The 24,830-nt window shown below is 46.1% G+C and overlaps 1 protein-coding gene across 1 annotated transcript in view; it reads right to left on the bottom strand.

Annotated features, from left to right (window-relative positions):
* The window catches only part of PDIK1L (PDLIM1 interacting kinase 1 like), a 23,362-nt gene extending 2,191 nt beyond the window's left edge, over positions 1-21,171 (bottom strand). Inside the window, exons 1-4 of the mRNA XM_075333810.1 lie at positions 21,094-21,171; positions 10,553-10,687; positions 5,306-5,601; positions 1-372 (exon numbers count right to left, since the gene is read on the bottom strand). The exon at positions 1-372 is cut by the window's left edge and continues 2,191 nt beyond it. Coding sequence (XP_075189925.1) covers positions 1-372; positions 5,306-5,601; positions 10,553-10,649 — 765 coding nt within the window. The 5' untranslated portion in view covers positions 10,650-10,687; positions 21,094-21,171. The remainder of the gene's footprint in view (positions 373-5,305; positions 5,602-10,552; positions 10,688-21,093) is intronic.
* Positions 21,172-24,830: the final 3,659 nt, after the last annotated feature.

Below are 24,830 nucleotides of genomic sequence, written 5' to 3'. Positions count from 1 at the left end.
AGTACCACAAGCTGTGGATAAAAAGCTCTTGTTGACACTTGCTGGTTCTTCTGGATTCAGCCCTGAACTGGAGCATACTTTGCTTAAGCCAAAATCAGCTACTTTCAAAGTAGGTTCATCTATTCCATCCCGGGCTTTGCACACAAGAATGTTGTCAGGTTTTAGATCGCGATGTATGATCTGATTCTTGTGTAGGAATGCAAGTGCACTACTTAGTTGAAGCATGAAGCTGGTGTTGGTTCGACGACTTGGCCTTCGGGTTAAGATGTATTCATTCATATCCCCTCCATCACAGAAGTCCATTACAAACCAAAGGCAGTAAGTGCTGCGTGGGTCAAATGCAATTTCACCTTTCAAAGAAGTTTCTACTAACTAAAAAAAAAAAAAATATAGAATTCAGAAATAAGAAAAGTTATTGTAATAAAAATTAGGAATCAAATAATATTCGGAGCAACTATCATTCCCTGAACTCAGAAATTGTATGTATTTACAGAGAATAGGGGCTGTCCGGTCTAAAATGAAAAGTCTAAATAGTGACATGGACCTGCCCTCCAAGTTGTAGGAGGACGTGCTGGAGGAGTGGGAATTGTAGCCCAAATATGTAGAATCAGAAAACCCACAGCACTCTGAATTGCTTGCAAGTGAAAAAAAGTTTATTTTGTGAAATGCACACATAAAAAATAATAACGTCCGTCATCCAGAGCAACACAAGGCGATGTGTAATGTTTCGACCTGTCCTGGGTCTTCATCATACAGTCGCTTGAATCAGGTGAAAAGAGTGAAAAAGGTATCAGAAGTAGCTCAAAAGGCTGTATATGAAGTGCCAACAGGAATATGCAGTCGCTGATGCTGTACCTCGGTGCGGGAGCATGCGTGACTGCAGACTTATGAATCATCCCAGCGCACACACTGTGCACTGCGAGAATTTGCCGGTTTCTGAGCTGGGAACGGCGTTCATGTGACTGCAATTGTGCGATATGCATGTTCCTGACCAGAACCTGACAAGTGGGCGCGGCCCCAATCAATACAAATGTATTGAGCAATTCCACGTCCACTAGACGGCTACACCTACTAGTCGAGAGCAAACAATCCATACACTTGCATTGACAGAGGCCACATCCACTAGTCGGGTTCTCGCCGGAACATGCATATTGTACAATTGTGCTTACTTAACCGCCATTCCCAGCTCAGAAACTGGCGAATCCTCGCAGAGTAGTGTGTGCGCTGGGAGGATTCATAAGTCTGCAGTCACATAGTTACTACAGACTTATTTCAGACCAGACAACCCCTTTAATCTTTCTGCTTGCACTTTTGCTGCTTTTTAGCTCACTTCCATTGAGGCAGAGCTATAATATATGGCTTCAGTTTATCTAAGGAAATTTGTTTTAGTCCGAGACATACCTCTGTCTTGTAATTACGGCTCTGCCTCCTTGGACTAGCTGCTTTGTATGTACACAAAGCTATTACAGTGTTACCTACCTTAAAGGCCATCTGTCACCAGGTTTTCGCTACCCCATCTGAAAGCAGCATAATGTGGAGACAGAGACCTGCTGTTTGCTGTAATTTTCATAAATCAATATTTTCTCTGCTGCAGATCTATCAGTTATATAAAGCTCATGTATATGCTGGACTAACTCACAGCAGGCCAAGTAGTCCTCTAATGATAATGATTAAACAATGATTTTATAAAAACTACACTAAGCAGCCCAGTAAGTGTCACAACGCTGGAATCAGAATCTCTATGTTATGCTTCTCTCAGATTAGTTGGCAAAATCCTGGTGACAGATTCCCTTTAAGTGATTTTATAAAGAGCGGATTTCTATATTTACAGCACGAGTAGACAGGTTTTAAAGGTACAAGTTTCTGAATTGGCACTAAAAGATGGCAATCAGGTAACTGCCACATATAAACTTAAGGGAATGAGCTTTAGTAAGGTGGGAGATGAAGGGTCACTTTAAATGTCATGCTATAATTTGCATTAAAGTATATGGGATTAGTTTAATCAAATTTAAGTTTCCGTTTTATATTAACACTTTAGAACAAAAATGTAATAGTCCATTCACCCCAAATACTGGGATTTTGTTTGTGGAAGTTAGTGTAGTGAATGATGAAGTGCCCGGTAAAGGCTGCTTTCACACTACGTTTTTTTAACATGCATACTAAACGTTTTTTTTGCTGCAAAAGCGGATCCTGTTTTTCCAAAGAGAAACAAAGTGTTATTTTACAGGATCCTGTCACTTGAAATTATGGGCGGGTATTGGAGTCATGTGATCAGGAGTGAGCGGAACTGAACGTGATAGACTAGAAATTCAGATGGAGAAAGAGAGAGAAAAAAAGAGAGAGAAAAATAAAACAGAAAAAACAAAAAACCCAGAAACAAAACAAAAAAAAAAAGAAAAAAAAAGGAAAAAATAAAAGAGAAAAAGAAAAACAGAGAGAGAACGAGAGAGGCACTACCACCTCCATCATCACCGCACACTCGCAGGCATTACCACCCCCATCATCACCGCACACTCGCAGGCACTACCACCCCCATCATCATCGCACACTCGCAGGCATTACCCCCATCATCACCGCACACTCGCAGGCATTACCACCCCCATCATCACCGCACACTCGCAGGCATTACCACCCCCATCATCACCGCACACTCGCAGGCACTACCACTCCCATCATCACCGCACACTCGCAGGCACTACCACCCCCATCATCACCGCACACTCGCAGGCACTACCACCCCCATCATCACCGCACACTCGCAGGCATTACCACCTCCATCATCACCGCACACTCGCAGGCACTACCACCCCCATCATCACCGCACACTCGCAGGCATTACCCCCATCATCACCACACACTCGCAGGCATTACCCCCATCATCACCGCACACTCGCAGGCATTACCACCCCCATCGTCACCGCACACTCGCAGGCATTACCACCCCCATCATCACCGCACACTCGCAGGCACTACCCCCATCATCACCGCACACTCGCAGGCACTACCACCCCCATCATCACCGCACACTCGCAGGCATTACCACCCCCATCAACACCGCACACTCGCAGGCATTACCACCCCCATCATCACCGCACACTCGCAGGCATTACCACCCCCATCGTCACCGCACACTCGCAGGCATTACCACCCCCATCGTCACCGCACACTCGCAGGCATTACCACCCCCATCATCACCGCACACTCGCAGGCACTACCACCCCCATCATCACCGCACACTCGCAGGCATTACCACCCCCATCATCACCGCACACACGCAGGCACACCGCCCCCACCATCACCGCACACACGCAGGCACACTGCCCCCATCATCACCGCACACTCGCAGGCATTACCACCCCCATCATCACCGCACACTCGCAGGCATTACCACCCCCATCATCACCGCACACACGCAGGCACACCGCCCCCACCATCACCGCGCACACGCAGGCATTACCACCCCCATCATCACCGCACACTCGCAGGCACCCTGCCCCCATCATCACCACACACTCGCAGGCATTACCACCGCCATCATCACCGCACACTCGCAGGCACTACCACCCCCATCATTACCGCACACTCGCAGGCATTACCACCCCCATCATCACCGCACACACGCAGGCACACCGCCCCCACCATCACCGCACACACGCAGGCACACTGCCCCCATCATCACCGCACACTCGTAGGCACTACCTGAGTGACGACACCGCGGCTCACTTCAGTTGCTCTGTGGAGCTCACAGTGAGCGACAGTGTTCTACTGCCGCTTCTGTCAGCTTCCGATGTAGCAGAGCTGAAAGCGTCGTGGGACCTAGTGTGGATTATGTCGGACCTGCAGGGGTATTTGGGGAATAAAGTGGTGAAAGAGGGTGTTTTTTTGTCTTTTATTCCAAATAAAGGATTTTTCGTTTTTTGTGTTTATTTACTTTCACTTACAGGTTAATCATGGGGGGTGTCTCATAGATGCCTGCCATGATCAGCCTAGGACTTAGGGTACCGCCAGACTAAACGACGTAACAGCGATTCCGACCACGATACGACCTGGTCAGGATCGCTGGTACGTCGCTACAGGGTCGCTAGTGAGCTGTCAAAACAGTCAGATCTTCCTAACGACGCAGCAACGATACAGTCGCTGGGACCCTGTCACATAGCGCAATTCAAATCTTGATTAGTAACATAGGCGTGCATCTACATTGCCTTTTCCGCGCCCCCGCTGCTCCGATTGGTGGTCGTAACTGCGTTGTGACTGGGCGGCCTTGCCTTTAGAGAAGGCGACATAATAGCGCTTCCATCCATCTCCATCCTTGTCCATCCTACAGTCCCCATGCAGAATGGACTGTATTACGATCTGCTGCTACATGCGGTCCATGGCAAGTGAATTCAGCCCTCTGAAATGTACTGTGATCTACAAGCCAGAACAGAGGATGGAAGCGGCCAATCCAAACGCAGTAGCGATCACCAATCGGAACAGAGAGGGCGCAGAAAATAACGAAGATGCACGCCTACGTGAGTCGTGAACGAGGTCGTTGGGTAAGGTGTCAAACACACCGATGTGTGTTAAAATACTGCAACTCGCTGGATCCTCACTATACCACATGCAAACGCATGTTGACACGCGTCCATTGCAAATGCATTGAAATTAAAACGTATTTGCACTGGATCCGCTTTTGCAGCAAAAATCGTTCAGGACGCATGTTAAAAAAATGTAGTGTGAAAGCAGCCTAACTGAGCACACACTTCTGAATCTAGACAAAGGCAATACCATTTGTGCTTTTTTTTTTATCCTTTTGAACTTAAATTTAAATACATAAAGTGAAACTCTCATCAGATTTCCAAAGAGAAGCTGCATATTTAAATAGCTCTCTCAGACAGGATAAGGTTGGTATACTTTGAAAATGTACATCAGAATGGCTGTGTAATTCTTTTTGAAAGTTTCTCAATCCAAACCAATCTGACCTCATTGATAGTTCTAAAAAAGTACCTCCTCACTGTGCCTGACCTCACACTGCTTAGTACAAGCTACCACTATCAGTGAGGCTGATGGAGATTGAATACAGTCACGACTCAAAATGTTATCAAGGTTATACAGTCAATTTGACTTGGATTTTAAAATTAGGTACACTAGACTTGTCAGGTTTCTAAGATCTTTCTAACAGTTTATGCAGCCTGCATTGTGAAATCTGCTGACAGATCTGCTTTAATACCAGGACTTACATGAAGGCACATGGACCAAATTAAATAACATTATTACTATGATTTTTTGAATTAGCAACACCACAAAAATGTTTTCTCGTCCTCACCGGAAGATAAAGCCCAGAGCTGGATCCATGTAGCATGCGTTGTACTGTGCCATCTCTCTGCAGGACGCACTCCTCCAGGTGGATTACATTAGGGTGTTGACCTTGGATACTGCTCAATGCCCAAAATTCACGTAACGCTAATTCAACATTTTCTGGTGCGCGACAGCGAATCTTTTTAACAGCTACGCGTTGACAAGTTCTGCGAACTAACGCCTCATATACCACTCCATAACTGCCTCGACCAACTTCCTTTATAAGGTCATATTTAGGTTGACTGGTGACCATCTTCAGGTTCACTGAAAAAGTGAAAAATTGCATTAATATGAATTTCCACCAACATGCAGTTAAAAATAAACATGTGAAAATGATTTCAGTAGCAGACTTAAAGGGAATCTGTCACCAGGTTCTTGCTAGGTCATCTGAGAGCAGCATAATGTAGAGACAGAGACCCCGATTCCTGTAATGTGTCACTTACTGAGCCGTTTACTGTCATTTTGATAAAGTCTAGGTTTTCTCTGCTGCAGCTACACACAGCTTTTCAATATGCTGAAGTACCTGGCAGCAGGACAAGTACCGTAGTCCTCTAATGATAAAATCACTGTTTAAACAGCAGTAGATTATCAAAACAACACTAAGGCTGCTTTCACACCTCCGGTTTCTGCAATGCGGCACACTCCGGCACTTTGCAGGAAAATCGAACCGGTTTTTTTTGCTGCCGGTTGCGTTTTTTCTGCATAGACTTGATCATCCCTGGCAACTACAGCCTGGAGTAATCATGTGTGGCTATATTCACTGCCCCCCGCGCATCATCATCAACGCGGGGGGCAGTGAATAAGTATGGTATACTCACTGGTCCCTGCAGAATCGCGATGTCCTCCCGTCTGCTGGCCCGCTGATGTGCGTGGAGAGCAGTACGCTCGGCTCCCCACAGGTCAGCGGCGCTGCTGCTGGCACAGACAGGAAAACGAGCGATGCTGTGTATAGTGAGGAAAGGTTAATATAAGGGTATGTGCGCACGTTGCTTTTTACCTGCTTTTTACCTGCTTTTTTGCTGCTTTTTCTTCTGCGCTGTTTAATGCCAAAATGGATGTGTTCTTCTATTCAAGCAAAGTCTATGGGAATTTGGGTTTCTTGTTCACACTATGTTGTTCAAAATGCTGACTTTTTGTGGCAGAACTTTGGTCAAAAACTCAGCTTTGCAGTGCAAAACCCAAATGGCAAAAACAATTGACATGTTGCTTCTTTGAAAAGCTGAGTTTTTGACCAAAGTTCTGCCACAAAAAGGCAGCATTTTGAACAACATAGTGTGAACAAGAAACCCAAATTCCCATAGACTTTGCTTGAATAGAAGAACACATCCATTTTGGCATTAAACAGCGCAGAAGAAAAAGCAGCAAAAAAGCAGGTAAAAAGCAACGTGCGCACATACCCTAAATGTTTATTTTTTTGTGTGCCACAGGATGCGGCCATATACCAGAATGGGGGTATATAGCAGGATAGGGGCATATATGGTACCTGGATGTGAGCACATACCAGGATGGTGGACATATATACAAGGATGGGAATCATATACAAGGCAGGAGGATCATTACAAGGATGGGGTATCTTAGTAGAGAATTTGAGGACATTACCCCCATAGCAGTGTCAGCAGCAGATCCTCGCACCATAATTGTGTCATGACCACATTTTTTGCTTAAAATTTTATTTTCCTATTTTCCGCCTCTAAAACCAGGGTGCGTCTTATGGTCCGGTGCGTCTTATAGTCCGAAAAATACAGTACTGTGATAACAATTGACGCTTAGGCTATGTGCCCACGTTGCGTTGTGTCCCTGCAGAAATTTCTGCAGCGATTTGAACAGCACATGTGCGCTTCAAATTGCTGCAGAAACACTGCGTAATGGATGCAGTGAAAAAGCCGATTTCATGCGCTCTGGATGCAGCCCGCACCATAGACAGAGCGGGACCTGCATCCAAAGCGCATGGAATAAGTGACATGTTGCTTTTTAGAATGCAGCGATGTGGTAGCATGCAAATCGCCGCGTTCTAATATGCCACGTGTGCATGGATTATGCACAATCTTCATAGATTGTGCTGGGGACGCAGGACGCATGCAGTTATGCTGCAGTGCAATACACAGCGTAACTGCATGAAAATACGCTACGTGGGCACAGAGCCTTAGGGCTTGTGCAGACCAGTGTGTAATTAGACAAGTGCTGTCCAATTTTTGATCAGACAGCACAGTGACCCATGTTATTCAATAAGGCTTTTCAGATGACAGGGTTTTTTTTCCCCCTCTTAGTCCGGCTCTGAAGAAATAAATTGCAACATGCACCATTCTCTTCTGAGTCTAAGATGAGAGTCACCTAGTCAAGTCTGTAGGCGTGTAAAAAATAATCAGATTCCATACAGAACATCCATCTACCACCAGATTCTTAAAAATGTATTTTCATTATTAACCTAAAAAACTGTATTTGATTTTGTAATGGAATGTATTAAAATGAAAACACTGCTGAAAATAAGATGAAAATTGCCCAAGTTTTCTGGATGAAACTCAGACTATTCTATATGCTCGTCTGTCCCTCTCCTTATAGTGAGTGGTCCCTGGTCTCAATTCTTGGTGAAAAGGTGCCCATGTTACAATAAATGAGACTTAAAGGGGTTATCCGGCTTCTTTTGACTTTTTTTTTTTATTTCCCTTTTGGGCTACATTGGGGCAGGTAAGTAGATGGAGAGCACTTACCTGCCCTGCTGTCAGCCCCTCTCCCCCGGCTCAGAGTGGTCATGTGACCGCCTCCTGCCGCGATTTTGCTGCTTCCGGTCATTTCATGTCAACATGGGCAGGACCATGTTGACATGCAAATCTGGAACAGCATGTCGCCTCCCTGCTGGGCTGTACAGTGTGTGAGTCCCCGCCCCCCTTCCCTGCACCCTCCCACACATTCCTCCGCACCTCTTTTACTCTTCCCGTAACCTTCCCCTGCACTGCTGTGGGGTCCGTGACCTGGGGGCAGGGCCTGGCGGCGGCTGCCACGATGTAAGTGCCAGCACCGGGTCCCCTGCTCAGGATCGCACATTCAAATATACCGGCATCACAGATCACAGATGTCGGTACATTTGAAAGTGCTGATGAGAAGCAGCGCAGCGCAGCTTCTCATCACTGTCCCTCCCGCTGTCTGTGCTCTCTTCAGCACAGCGGTGACGTCACTACTGTGCTGATATGGCCAGAGCACAGACAGCGCGCGAACGTGCAGGGGCGGCAGGGACCGAGGACGGGCGAGTATGTACTCCCTACATGTGTTCCCGATGGGGATGGGGATGGGGGGGTGGGGCGGTACAGAGCGCCGCGTGCGGTGCAGAGCCATATGTGTGCGTGTGCGGTGCAGAGCCATATGTGTGCGGTGCAGAGCCATATGTGTGCGGTGCAGAGCCATATGTGTGCGTGTGTGGTGCAGAGCCATATGTGTGCGTGTGCGGTGCAGAGCCATATGTGTGCGTGTGCGGTGCAAAGCCATATGTGTGCGTGCAGAGCCATATGTGTGTTTGTGCGGTGCAGAGCCATATGTGTGCGGTACAGAGCCATATGTGTGCGTGTGCGGTGCAGAGCCATATGTGTGCGTGTGCGGTGCAGAGCCCGATGTGTGCGTGTGCGGTGCAGAGCCCGATGTGTGCGTGTGCGGTGCAGAGCCTGATGTGGGGCTGTTATTTGCAATGCTGTAGTGATGAGAGGTCAGTGCTGGGGCAGAATATACTGACAGGAAATGTGTGTGCAGGGGGCGGGCAGTGGGTGAGGCTGGACACTGAGGCTGACAGCTCTGACTGAGGTTTTGCACAGGAAGTGGTCAGTTTGCTGGAGCTGAATGTAAACAAGGAGATGCAGAGAATAAAGGGTGAATTCAAGAGGAACAAAAGTTAGAAAACAAAAAATAACAATGTAGGTGTGATTTATATGACAATACAGCACAGATTAGCTTACCAAAAATTTTTGAGTTTATGTCGGACAACTCCTTTAAGAGCTAAGCATGGTCAACAGTTAATTTATCCTAGGCGTATCAAGTCTCCCTCATTTTGCTGATATCAGAGCCACAAATATCAGAGTTTTGTCAAATTACATGCCACTACCATGTTCATGTAATCCACTTCATAAGGCAGGCTACAGCAGTATGAAGCTTTGCAATCAGAAGTACAAAAGGTAAACCATCCTGCAAACAATAAGTTGTAAACATTTTGAGAAGTCTAAGGCTATGTGCCCACGGGAGCTTTTTGCTGCAGAGTTTGCCGCGGAAAACCTGCGGATTTTTCTGGATTTTCCAGATAAATCCGCAGGTTCTAGCATGTACAGGCACTCCCCATGTTACCCTATGGGACATGGGGAGAGTCTGTGTCCACGCTGCGGAAAGTGCGGCTGCGGAATCTCCTGCGGAGATCCCTCAGCCGCACCTAACTGCATGTCAATTATTCATGCGGATTTACTTGCGAAGATCCCGGCCCTCCGCTATGGAGATAGAGGCCGGGACGTCCGCAGGTAAATCGCGTGAAACTCTGCATGTTTCCCGCACCTATTCCGCTGGAAACTCGCAGCTAAAAATAGCTGCGGATGCAGGCGGGCAGCTGCAGGAAACATGCGGCCGTACTTGCGAATAAATCCGCAGGGACGAGCGTCCCGTGGGCACATGGCCTAAGGCTATGTGCCCACGGGACTCTGTATCTGTGGATTTTTCTGCATCAAAATCAGCAGCTTTCCCCCGGAATCCGCACCTTTTCATAGTTGCGGATTTTGTGCAGATTTGAAGAGGATTTTGCGATTTTTTTTTAATTCAATTGAATAGGCAAAATCCGCACGAAAATCCGCAACAATAATTGACATGTTGCAGATTTTTCCGCACGAAAATCCGCACGATTTCTGCTGCGGGAAAATCCGCACGATTTCTGCTGCGGAAAAATCCGCAGCGTGGGCACAGCATTTCCCAAATGCCATAGAAATGGCTGGGGAGTAGCTGTGCTGCAGATTTCTGGAAAATCCGCGGCTTTTCCGCGAGAAATCTGCGGCAAAATCCACGCATTTTCCGCAGCGTGGGCACATAGCCTAAGGGCACGTTTATATATGATGGTTTCAAGACACATTTTATTGAAAATTTGCAGTAGAAAACTAGAATACAATATAAATCTAGCTAGTGAGAAAAGGCCTTCCTCGTGTATTTATCATCCTTGGCACTCCAAGAAAAGATGGAAAATTCATTGATACTGTACCTTTCTTCATACTTTCGCTTGAATAAGCTTTCATATCGCACACATTGTCATCATGAATTTTCAGTATCATACCACTGCGCCAAATTGCAGTTTGCATTGCGGACAAAACTGTAAAACACAGCTGCTCAACAACACCTGAAATATAGAGATCCAACAAGATAAACATAAATGCAAACCCTGCTGAGATTAATGGAGTAGTCCCATGAACAGCATGAACCAGAGTCTAACTGCATGTTTGCAGTCAGGTAAGCTTTACTCTGAAACGCTGCCCATGTACACAAAAGGCAGAGAGCTGTCAATCAACTGGAGCAGTGTTCTAGGGGGGAAAATCGAGTGCGGTGGGTTCCTGGCTCCATAGGTCAACAGGTGACACTTCTCTGCCTGTACAGCAGTGAAATATAGGTATATCTACACACACACACACACACGAGAATATATACCTTTGTACTGGATGGTTTCTAAGTGATGATGTTGTGTATATACATACTTTTTGCTAGAGTCATATACCAGTAGAATACTTGATTTTGTCTTTGCCATAAGTCTCAATTTCACTCTTCAAACTTAAACATTTTATATATTTGCTGCCATTCTTTTAAGCATTTAGTAGTATTCTCTATAAATGTTGCTTTTTGTTTATTGTGGTAATTATCAATTTCCAGATTTTATGATGTATCCTAATGACGGTGTAGGAAATTGCCATTTTTCCTGCCAGATGTCCCCATCATTAGCCTTACCAATTTTGTCTTGTTACAAATACAGCTCTGGCAAAAATTAAGAGGCCACTGCAAAATTGTCAGCATTTCTGATTTTTCTCTTTATAGGTATATTTTTGACTAAAATGTACATTGTTCTTTTATTCTATAAACTACTGACAACATATCTCCGAATTTCCAAGCAATACATTTTGTATTTATTTTCTGAAAATGAGAAATGGTCAAAATAACAAAACAGTGTTTTGCTTTTAGACCTCAAATAATGCAAAGAAAACAAGTTCATAATCATTTAGAAACAACAATACTAAGAATGTTTTACCTCAGGAAGAGTTCAGAAATTAATATTTTGTGGAATAACCATGAGGTTTAATCACAGCTTTCATGCATTTGGGCTGCTTTCCACTAGTCTATCACACTGCTTTTGGGTGACCTTATGCCACTCCTGGTGCAAAAATATAAGCAGTTCTTCTTTGTTTGATGGCTTGTGACTATCCACCTTCCTCGATTACATCCCAACTCTGAGGACTGTTTTTTCCAGCAGGATAATGCGCCATGCCACATAGCTAGGTGTGGATGAAGGACCACCACATCAAAACCCTGTCATGGCCAGCCCAATCTCCAGACCTGAACCCCATTGAAAACCTCTGGAATGTAATCAAGAGGAAGATGGATAGTCACAAGCCATCAAAGAATTGCTTACATTTTTGCACCAGGAGTGGCATAAGGTCACACAAAAGCACTGTGATAGACTGGTGGAAAGCAGCCAAGACGCATGAAAGCTGGGATTAAAAATCATGGTTATTCCACAAAATATTGATTTATCAACTCTTCCTGAGGTAAAACATTCTTAGTATTGTTGTTTCTAAATGATTATGAACTTGTTTTCTTTGCATTATCTGAGGTGTGAAAGCAATGCATTTTTTTGTTACTTTGACCATTTCTCATTTTCAGAAAATAAATACAAAATTTATTGCTCGGAAATTCGGAGACATTGTCAGTTTATAGAATAAAAAAAAATTACATTTTATTCAAAAATATACCTATAAAGAGAAAAATTGACAATTTTGCAGTGGTCTCTTAATTTTTGCCAGAGCTGTGTATATCTATGCATTTCTATAAATAAAGATATTACGTTGTTTGGCTTATGAAAAAGTTTTTATTTCTTGGGATTATCTTTATGGGGAAAGAAAAAAAGCAAACAGCAATTCTGATGCTGTTTTCTGATATTTAAATCACTATAGGCCAGTAGTTCCTGTCTCAGAACTCACTGTGCATCACATACCATGTTTCTCCGAAAACAAGACACTTATATTTTTTTTGTCCTAAAAATTCGCTAGGGCTTATTTTTGGGTTATAGCTTATTCTCAGAGAAACACATGTAAGTTTACCCCCTCCAAAAAAGCAGCCCCCCCCCCTCCCTTCCCAGGAGAATCTACTTACCAGACCCCGGACGTCTGCATCGCTCCTAGGTTCTCCTGCGATGTTCAGCGGGTGCGCCTAGTAAGTATGCTCGGTCCTCTCCTGCTTCTGGCTGACACACTTACCTACATCAGATCGCTGACACACACACACTCATACACACATCAGATCGCACACACAATCACTTCAGATCCCGCACACACACACTCACCACAAATGGCGATACCAATTGTTTCCGGCCGGCAGAAGAAGATGGGACGCAGTGCAGTGGAATCTGAGGACCTGCGGTGGAACACAGAGGATCTGCAGCGGAAGACATTGATGCGTTCCACTGCAGGTCCTTCACACACTCCGCTGCCCTCCTTCCCAGGATCCCCTGCTGGCCATAAGCAGTCGGTGTCGCCGGATGCGGTGAGTGTGCGCGCAATCTGATGTGTGTGTGCACGATCTGATGTGAGTGGGTGTGCGTCCAACCGCAGGTCCTCGATGCGTTCCACTGCAGTTCCTCCTGTTTGGCGTCTGGTGAGTATGATTGCGGGGTCATCTGGGAGTGTCTGCTTTCTATAATGAAATGTCCTGCAGTATTCTTTAACTTTTTTTAGCTGCATGGACACTTCATTATTGAACCGTGACTACGGATAATGTTCGGGGTAGGGCTTATATTTAAGCCTTAAGCCAAAAATGCTGAAAATTCCTGCTAGGGCTTATTTTCAGGGTAGAGCTTATTTTTGGAGAAATACTGTAGTTGCAGTGCACATTTTAATGTAACAACCTTATAACACACAGCTCCCCCTGAGCCCTGGACCTGGTCTTTAGTGAAAAGACTAGAGATGTGACACATGACGGCAGAAAAAAGTAGACTGAATGGCGAGCAGCAGTGCCGCTGTAGATATGTTATTTTTAACTAATAATCACCTCATCGGCTACCTCGCCAACTGTCATGTGGTCCTCTCTTTTCCACTATCACGTGCTTCTTCACTGTAGGTCATGACTTCCTGCAGCATCCAGGCCTGGGAGGTCACTGCACCTTATGAGGTTGAGACGCAAGTTTTGACAACCTTGCAATGGGCAGTTATCTTCGAAGTCTAGATGTAGGTGTTGTGAGTTGGGATGGGTAAAAACTAGGGATGATCGAATACCTCAAATATTCGACTATGCGAATATTTTCCGAATACCTCGCCGCTATTCGATGCGCAATGTAAGTCTATGGGAAGCCCGAATAGTTGTTATTCGGGCTTCCCATAGACTTACATCGTGAAAATTCGATGCGCAAATAGTCGAATAGCGGCGAGGTATTCGGAGAATATTCGCGAAGCCAAATAATCGAAGTATTCTATCCTCCCTAGTAAAAACCAATGATTCTTGTATTTTTGTCTTTAGGATAAATAGTATATTTTTCATGATTTTACTAATTTTGCACAAGAAAATCATGTTTTAATGAAAAAGATTTTTTACATCATGCTCTGAGCCATAACTTATATTTTTCATTTACATACATACATATCTTTGAGGACCATGTTTTTTGTGACACATTAGCTGTTATTATTACCATTTTTGTATATGCACAACTTTCTAATCATGTTTAATTTATTTTTGTTAGAATTGCTGTTTGTTTATCCTGTCATTGAATTTCTATTTTTTTTTGTACGCCATTTATCCCGTGGGATAAATACCGATATAGTGTTAGGTTATGTGTCCTCACTAGTGTTGAGCAAGAGTGCACTCAATTGAACATTGGAGTGCTCGGCCAAGTATTGCGGGTGCTCAGATATGTCGTCCATGAAACAACAACCACAAAAGGAAAAGAAAAAAAAAAGATACGTCCTCATTCCCCGTGGAAATGCTGTTTATGGCTGGCTTTATGTGGACAGAGACCCAACTGCCTAATCATTTAATTCCATATACAAGAGTTCAGCACTTTCAGAGAATCTGACCTGCTCGACTCAAGTACCTGATCATTTTAGTGCTCGCCCATCACTAGTCATTACGGATGTGACAACACCAAATACGTGATATTTAAAGCACCAATTCAGCAATTTTTTTAATTTATTGCAATGTTGGAGGTGGTGCTTTAAATTCAAGTCCCCTGTCCCTGTCTGATACTGACCTTTGGCGGTTTCACCCTCTATCCCCACCGCTTGGTCGGGCTCCGGAGATTTGTGACCTGCCAACGTGCTCCAGTGTTCCATGGAGTGCATCGGAGGTCACTGTTCAATGTAACTCTATGGGAGCCTCGTTCTGGCTGTCATAGAGATGCTATTCGATCTTGGAACGTAACTTCTGACTTCCAGACAGTCAGAAAGTTACTGTCACAAGATGGCCCCAAGGGACCGAATCGGCATCAGTAAACGTGAAGCCGCCAGAAACGGACTATATAACTAGGGGCATAGATTTAAAGCGCCACTCCAGAGCTTAAAAAAAAAACCAAACCATTGGAGTGGTACATTAAGTTACCATTATATTCGTCCTCATTAAAGGAAATCTGTCATCAGATTTTAGCCACCTACCGTAATTTGAGAACAGCATAATTTAGAGTCAAGAGACCATGATTCCAGCAATGTCACTTACTGAACTATTTAGTGTAGTTTTGATAAGATTACTGTTTTATCAGCATAAGATCATCATTAGAGGACTAGTAAACCTATTGCCATGTAGTCCTCCATTTTCATGAGTTCTGTATAACTCCCATCACTGATTGACAGTCAGTAGTGAGCAAGATTATACAGAGCTTAGCATTCAGAAAATTGATATAGCAGCAGAGAAATCACTGGTTTGATCAAAATGACAACAAGCAGCTTGGTAAAGCACACATCACTGGAAGAACATCATGCTTCTTTCAGAGTAGTAAAAAACAGGTGACACTCCCTTTAAATACATTTTTATCGGAGAGCTGGGAATTTTTTTTTCATGGTGGGGTTTATGGTTCTTACTTTTACATTTTTTTAAGCATTAGAATAGTTTATTTTTTACAATACATACTGGTTTCTTAATAGGACTTGAACATACAATCTTTGGATACAATAATACTATGCTCTATTTATATAGTGCAGTGCAGTACACAATCTTGACAGTGTTTGGCTACATTCGCACGCTGCTTTTTTTGCTGCTTTTTTGGCTGCAGTTTTGTCAGCAGAACTTTCTGACATTTGACTTCCCAGCAAAGTCTATGAGAAGTCAGATTTGTCATGCGCACATTGCAGTTTATTTGTCAGCGGTTTTTTTGTCAAAAGTTTGTGACAAAAAAAATGCAGCATGTTCATTCTTCCTGCATTTTTGTCAACATTTGTCACCCATTGAAATCAATGAGGGCATCAAAAACGCAGGAAAAATGCCTGCTAATCAAAAGTGGTGCATTTTACCTGCCTTTTACCTGCGCTTTTGGTACCAAAAACGTAGGTGATTTGTCAGGAAGTGAGGTAACAGGCAAGTGGTCCCGTCCGGTCCTCAACGTGTTCCCCGAAGTACCGCTGTCCCCAGGGGAGATGATGTGGAGGACGGGGACTATCAGCAGCAGCGACAGCGAGAGGGAAAAATCAATGTTTTCAGCTGCCAATGTCCATCCCCCTCTCGCTGCCGCCGCTGATAGTCCCGTCCTCCACATCATCTCCCCTGTGCATGCATACTGGGGACAGCGGTACTTCGGGGAACACGTGGAGGACCGGACTATCAGCGGCGGCAGCGAGAGGGGGATGGACATTGTCAGCTGAAAACATTGATTTTTCCCTCTCGCTGCCGCCGCCGCTGATCATCCCGTCCTTCATGTGTTCCCCGAAGTACCGCTGTCCCCAGCGTGCACGCACAGGGGAGATGATGTGGAGGTCAGGACTATCAGCGGCGGCAGCGAGAGGGAAAAATCAATGTTTTCAGCTGCCAATGTCCATCCCCCTCTCGCTGCCACCGCTGATAGTCCCGTCCTCCACGTGTTCCCCGAAGTACTGCTGTCCCCAGCGTGCACGCACAGGGGAGATGATGGACCCCTCTCGCTGCCACAACCGCCGCTGATAGTCCCGTCCGCCACGCTCCTGTCAGCTCCACGCAGTAGCGCGATCAGCTGAGCTGTCACTGAGGTTACTCGCGGCCACCGCTGATTCAGCGGTGGCCGCGGGTAACCTCAGAGACAGCTCAGCTGATCGTGCGGCTGTCTTCAGTTGCTGCGTGGAGCTGACCGGAGCGGCGGTGTCTGCTGCTTCTTCGGTCACCTCCATGCAGCAGAACTGGAAGCGACGCTGGACCATCCTGGATTACGCCGGACATGGAGGGCTTTGTCGGGATTATTAAATGGGAGAACGAGGGAATTTGTTAGTGTTTTTTATTTCTAATAAAGGATTTTTTTCAGGTGGGTGTTTATTTACTGTAACTTACAAAAAGTTGACAAAACTGCAGCCAAAAACGCACCAAAAAAGCACCTACATTTTTTGTGACATTTCCAGGCTCTCTCTGACAAGGTGCAGTTTTGGCTGCAGTTTGTGAACACGAAAAAGAAGCAGCGTGCGCATGTAGCCTTTGACTGACAGAGTACATATCAGGCCCGCCTCCAGCAGGATCTATTGGCTGTTGTGTATGAGGCCTCCAGTTACTATAACAACCCATCAGCACCCTGCAATCATACTGCAGAGGCGTCGATGGTCTGCTAAAAAGAGTGCTATACCCATTAAAAGCAACCTGTCGCCAGATTTGGCAGCTATAACCTGCGGTCACCTCCAGTGAGCTCGTATATACAGTATTCTAGAATACTGTATATAAGAGCCCAGGCCACTGTGTAGAACATAAAAATCACTTTTATAATGCTCACCTAAAGGGTGGTGCAGTGCAGACTGGTCGGATGGGTGTATCCGTTCAACGCTACCAGTGCCTCCTCTTTTGGCCATCTTTGTCCTCCTTATTGTGAAGCCTGGGTGCATGATGCATCTTACGTTATCCAAATTAGCCGGCACTGAAGTCCCACGCAGGTGCACTTTGATCTGCTCTGAGGATGCAGGACCTCCATGCCGGCTAGTGTGGATGACGTAGGATGCGTAATGCACCCAGGCTTCAGAAGGAGGCCAAAGATGTCTGAAAGAGGAGAAGCTGGTACCGGAGACACCCATCCAACCAGTCTGCACAGCACCGCCCCTTAGGTGAATATTATAAAGTGATTTTTACGTTCTACACAGCGGCCTGGGTTCTTATATACAGTATTCTAGAATGCTGTATATAAGGGTTCAGTGGTGGTGGCTGCAGCTTATAGGGGCCAAATCTGCTGACCGGTTCCCTTTAAAAGGGGACCTGTCACCACTATTTTTGGCATATAAGCTGCGGTTACCGCTACCGGGCTCTTATATACAGAATTCTAACATGCTGTATATAAGAGCTCAGGCCGCTGTGAGAACATAAACACTTTATAATACTCACCTAACGGTCATGCGGTTGGCGGTGTCCGGTGCTGCCTCTTTCAGCCATCTTCAGCCTCCTTTTATAGCCGGGGTGCATGACGCGTCCGACGTCATCCACACTCACTGGCATTCAGGTCCTGAGCAAGCGCACTTTGATCTGCCCTGAGCAGGGCAGATCAAAGTATTGTAGTGTGCCTGCGCAGGACCGGCGAGTGTGTATGACGTAGACACGTCATGCACACAGCATTCAGAAAAAGGACGAAGATGGCCGAAAGAGGCAGCGCCGGCACCGGACAAGGGAGACGCCCATATGGCCAATCGTGCGACAGTTAGGTAAGTATTATAAAGTGATATTTATGTTCTCACAGCGGCCTGGGCTCTTATATACAGCATGTTAGAATTCTGTATATAAGAGCCCGGTGGTGGTGGTGGCCGCAGCTTATATGCCAAAAAAGTGGTGAGGGGTTCCCTTTAAACTTCACATGAACCATTGTCACTACTGACAGAAGCAAATGAGAGTCTGTAATTCAGGCACTATATATAAAAAAAAAACCCAAAAAAAACTTCAAAATTGAAGGACTCACCCTGGTTAGTTGTGTTGTACTTCTAAATGTGAGTATGTATAAATCATGTAATCCAGTGGTACTCACCATGCATTTAACACTTATAAATCATTGTAATAAAATACATAGCGGTATGATTAGCAGGATGCATGAAGATGATGGCTGTTTCCTGCTGTAACAAACACTTCTACGGAAGACCTGTACAAGCGCTTATTAACGTGCAAAACATTCAATGTCTTCATGAATCATACAGCTACGTATTTTTAACAGTGATTTATAATCTAAGTATTTTATGGATGGTAAATGCTACTTTTCTGGATTACTTGGCATATAAGGGCTTAAACTGCTAGAATCGGTGAGAACGTTAATCCTAGCATTTACAGCAGGAATCAGTTTGGCTCCTGCAGCTAATTGCACCAGTACAAAAGCTGTAAAGTGACATATACACATGACGTATATGTACGGCATATACCGTTGTGGGGTCAAAATTTTACTCGATGATTAGCATTGTTGTGATTATCCTCGATAGTGATAATCCATCAATTTCAATCAAATGGGTTTGAGAGTCTTAGGGGCACTTTGCACACAACGACATCGCAAGCCGATGCTTGCAATGCCGAGCGCGATAGTCCCCGCCCCCGTCGCAGGTGTGATATCATGTGATAGTTGCCGGAGCGAACATTATCACTACGGCAGCTTCACATGCACTCACCCGCCCTGCGACATCGCACTGGCCGGCGAACCGCCTCCTTCCTAAGGGGGCGGGTCGTGCGGCGTCACTGCGACGTCACACGGCAGGTGACCAATAGGAGCGGAGGGGCGAGATGAGCGGGAAGTAAACATCCCGCCCATCTCCTTCTTTCTCATTGCAGCCGGGACGCAAGTAAGGTGATGTTCCTCACTCATGCGGCTTCATACACAGCGATGTGTACTGCCGAAGGAACGAGGAACAACATCGTACCTGTCGCTGCAACGTAATTATGGATTACGCCGACGCTACACCGATGATACAATTACGACGATTTTGCGCTCGTTAATCGTATCATCTAGGATTTACACATTACGCTGTCGAGTGCAATGCCAGATGTGCGTCACTTTCGATTTGACCCCTCCGACATTGCACGTGCGATGTCGTAGTGTGCAAAGTGCCCCTTAGGCTGGGGCCACACGAACGTTTGGCATCCAATACGATCCTGCGATCAGATCACAGCTGTGGAACAGAGGGAGGGATTAATCTCCCTATCGTCTCCATTGCCAGCTGATATGATTATCACATTGCACTCTGGTGTCATCCAAGTGCTATATGATGTTTCACTCGCACCCACAGACTTGTATGGATGCGAGTGAATACGGATCGGATTCTACCCGAAGCATGCTGCAACTATTTTTTCGGTCCAATTAGGGTTGAGAAAATTGCAGATGGGCACGACCCCATAGAATAACATGGGTCCGAGTGGAATGTGATTTTTATCGCATTCCACTCAGGCAGTTTTACTCACCGTGTGTCCTAGCCCTTAATGATACATTTTAACTGTTGCAATCCACATCCTTTGTACTATGAACATATCTGACAAGAGCAGATCACAATTTATATTTTATTATATCCCTATACAAATATCAAATCAGTCAAAGCGTTGATGAGGGGAACAGAGTAAGGTTTAGTTCACAACATCATGACTTCCATTTACAGTGGAAACCATGATGGCTCCATATCTACACCAATGTACGCCACTAGGATTTGTTCCAAGAGCCATTTGCAGGAGTGCACTGCTCCCGTCAGAGGATGCGCGCTCTCCAATGCTGCAAGCAGAGGCATTGTTGTCTCTAAAGAATCAGAGAAATGCAAAGGGCACTGAAGCTTTCCAGATCCAGTGACCTGAGAAGCTTCAGAACACTGGTCATGACTGTAACCTAGGCAACGAGCAGTAAACAAAATTTAAAACCATCAGTTCTTGAGATCAGAGAGGATTTTTAATCACAAATTAGCATTTTTACATACGTGAGATGATAATACAACGCCTGTAGACGCATGTTTGCATTCACACGGATGGCATTAATTGTTGCTCGGGGTACACCCAGGATGAGGCCCACACATACTCAATCCACCATAGTATGGCATCCCTGTCTGTGACATATGACAATATGCTGATAATGTACAGTATGGAGGATATTGCCCATAGCTTGGTAACAGGGTCATGTAAATGTACAGATACCATCCACACAGATAATACACACAGGCCTGCACCGACCATGTAACCACTGGCCTTGGCCTGCACTCGTCTAGTGTCTATTGTGCAGCCATAGTGCAGGTTACTGCATCTTATTGTTCACCACACACACATCACCTCAGCTCTGTCCGCCCAGCAGAACACACGACTAGAACAGAAATGTGACCAGATGACATTGTGTCCAGAATACCTAGCTAGTGAGCGACCGGAGGTCAATGAAACCAGAGACATTTTCTGTGTTCTCACCTCAGCTTTCCTCTCCTGTGGCCGCCGCCATTTTGTTTCGCTCGCTCCCACAAGCGCGTGCCTGAGGTATGACGACACACAATGAAAACCCGCGCACGTGCCTGAGCGCAGCGGCCTGCGGGTGGAGGGGCGGGGAGGAGCGCGCGGCCTGCGGGTGGAGGGGCGGGGAGGAGCGCGCGGCCTGCGGGTGGAGGGGCGGGGACGAGCGCGCGGCCTGCGGGTGGAGGGGCGGGGACGAGCGCGCGGCCTGCGGGTGGAGGGGCGGGGACGAGCGCGCGGCCTGTGCGGGTGGAGGGGCGGGGACGAGCGCGCGGCCTGTGCGGGTGGAGGGGCGGGGACGAGCGCGCGGCCTGCGGGTGGAGGGGCGGGTCTCTGAGAGCAGCGGCTTGCTGGTGAAGGGGCGGGGCCAGAGCTGGGACGGAACGCTGGCGTGTGGCGGGAAACAAAATGCCCTGAGAGGGCGGAGGTGGCGGCTGCTTGGCGCGGTGTGTGTGTGGAGCAGTGAACCTGACAGGAATGTTTAGTCAGCAATTACAAGCGTGGTTTATAAAGAACTGGTCCATGTACTGTGTGTGCGCCACTTACATGGAGTCTTTTTCTCTGTATAGAGTTGTCTTTACATATATTAACCCTTTCACCACCTGGCGATTTTCATTTTCGGTTTTTCTTCCCAAGAGCTATAACTTATTTTTCCTTCAACATATAGCTGTATGAGTGTAATTACCACAGCACTCGTATAAATGGGGCACAAGGAGGTTCCTGACCCATCTGGGAAGTAAATAGCGAAAAAGTGGTAGATTTATTGAAAGAAAAGCGTGGTCATATTGCATAAAAAGTCCAGACCCATGATTGTGTTTGGGTAAGTTCACACATCCTGTGTTTTGCATCAGTCACAATCCGTCGCCTTGGGGAATTACGGTACCCTGCAAAATTTTTTGCAGGAATCCTGTATTTCCCCATAGACTTATATTAGCGACGGATTGCGACTGATGACCCTGCGTTGCATCCGCTGCGTCGCGGTCCGTCGTTTTTGACTGACCGCTGAACGGGGAGCAACGCAGAATGTAACGTTTTTCGGGCCGTCAAAATTAACGCGCCGCGCAGGAATCCGTCGCCATCCGCCACACTTGCAATGTATGTCTATGGTGCAGGATTCCGTTGTAATCCGTCTTACAACGGAATCCTGCGCAGGATTCCGTCATGCTCTACTGAGCATGCCCAGCATGTTTGGCACGCCCACTGGGCTGTCCCAAACACAGACGGATCATGACTGATCCGTCAAAAAACGGACGCACAGCGGATGTAACGGACGCAACTGATCGGTTTTTTCACAGGATTCCTGTGAAAGGAATCCTGTGAAAAACACATCAGTTGCATCAGTTGACATCTTGAAAATGACTGATCCGTTGCTGACGGACCTGACGGATTGAAAACACAGGATGTGTGAACTTAGCCTTTGTTTTGTTCACTATATTATGGTAAGACTGACCTGACCCCAGCTCAGTACTTGTTCATAGATACCAAACGTATAGGTTTTGTATATTTAATTGATGGGAAAAACGAAATAAAGAAATTTGTAATTAAAAAACAAACGCGTTTGTTGCCATTTTCTGAAACGCGCAATGTTCTCATTTTTCAGGATCTGTGGCTCAGTAATGACTTATTTTTTGTACACCCTAAGCTCATGTTGTTACAAATACAATTTAGGGGTAGATGTGATGTTTTCATCGCCTCTTATTACATTTTATTGCAATAATACAGCAGTCAAAAAAGTTATGGCGTTTTGATGGGGTTTTTTTACTCTGTTTACTGATCAGATTAATTTATTTTATCTTTTGATTGTACATATCTGAACAAATGTTTTGGGTTTTTTTGCTTTCAGTTTTGCAAAAGGGGGTGACTAGAAGTGTTATGGGTTTCTTTTTCATGTTTTTTTAAAGCTTTGTTTTTTTATGTATTTACTAGTCCCATTAAGTTACTTGAAGCTGATATTGTCCAATTGCTCGTGCTGTATAGAGCTGTGCTTCAGCCATTCAGTCAGTCACAGAACTACGTAATGACAGGCGCCATCATCTGACCCCCAACTGCCGTGACAACCCATCGGTACCCTGTGATTATGTCACGGGGCTGCCGATCGATAGAAGCTCCCCGCTGGCACACGTTAAATCCCGCCGTCAGAGATTGACAGTGACTTTTAACTAATTAACAGTGGTTGGCGGATCTCGGATTGAGAGACACGTCAGCTGATCAGGCCAGCCAACGTGCTAGGAAAGCTGTGAGCCCGCATCAAAGGGAGCAACATGACTTTGGACGTACCTGTACATCCAAGGTCGTGAAGGGGTTAAAGTGACGTATATGAGGGCTGGTGTCTGTAGGACTTGCTGATACTCCATGGATTGCTAGCATCAAATTGATTGTTTTCAAATACATATGTGGTGCCCCTGGGGCTTCAGTCGCCACAGAGTTACTGCACCTCAGCCAGAGGTGTGGTATTCCATCTCGGGTAAGGAGGAGGTCATCACTGGTTCACACAAAAGCACAACACCCAGGCTCAAACACTTCATCAGACATGGCAGAGGGCGTGATTATACCGGAAGCCAGGCTGAGGAGGTGGAGTCTGTGGAGTGGTAACACAGTAGCACAAGTGGGAACATTTAGTTAGTGGAGAGAGAGGATCAATGGAGGAGCTACGTCCGGCGGCCTGTAACAGGTACCGCTCAGCCCAAGCACCAACAGAAAGGGTCCTAGAGACCACGGGAGCTCAACTTCTGTGGCCTTGTTCCACACATAATCTACAGGTGGAAGGACTAGGTCGCACCACGGGGATTGGGCCCTAGGCTAGAGGAGTATAACCTATGGGCTCCGCTAGCAAAACCAATGGCTTTGGTGTCTTCATGCACCGAAGCTACCACCGCCACAAATTCACTGGAAGGTGACCCAAAAGGACCAATAATAATAATTATTAATATAATAATTTTATTCATTTATATAGCGCTATTAATTCCACAGCGCTTTACATACATTGGCAACACTGTCCCCATTGGGGCTCACAATCTAAATTCCCTATCTGTATGTCTTTGTAATGTGGGAGGAAACCGGAGTACCAGGAGGAAACACACGCGAACACGGGGAGAACATACAAATCCTTGCAGATGGTGTCCTTAGTGGGACTAGAACCCAGGACCCCAGCGCTGCAAGACTGCAGTGCTAACCACTGAGCCACCGTGGATATAGCTTCATGCCACCCCACAGGGTTCACGGGCACTGATACAGGGTTCAATGAGTGAGGGAGCAATGCAGGAGGGCGAAGCAAGCGCAGAGACTACCAGGAAAAAGACACTTAACAAAAGTGCACCGGACTCGACCTGCGAACTACCCGGGATTGGCTGGAGCCCATCACGGTGAATCCCAGCACTCCAAAGGTGGTCCTTGGCGTGTGAAACCAGCTTCAGTGAGTAAAAACCTTGAGACTGCATCCCTGTGACTCTCTGTTATTTGCCTGCACCCGCCATCATAGACTACTACTACCACCCCCATCCACCCTGGGGCCCAGCTCTACCTGTGGAGAACTACACCATCTAAGCTGCACCACCATCTGCCCCGGGGAGTCCAATCTCGCAGTGGCGGCACCTAATGACGCATACCACAGGGGGCGTCACGAATAAACTATCATCCCCTTCTTTTATATTAAACAACATTGCCGGGGTCACGTAACTGGGCCACGCCACCGCAGCGCT

Source organism: Anomaloglossus baeobatrachus, chromosome 2 (genome assembly GCF_048569485.1).
Source record: "Anomaloglossus baeobatrachus isolate aAnoBae1 chromosome 2, aAnoBae1.hap1, whole genome shotgun sequence".
Classification (NCBI taxonomy): domain Eukaryota; kingdom Metazoa; phylum Chordata; class Amphibia; order Anura; family Aromobatidae; genus Anomaloglossus; species Anomaloglossus baeobatrachus.
This window is presented reverse-complemented; position numbering and strand designations above follow the sequence as displayed.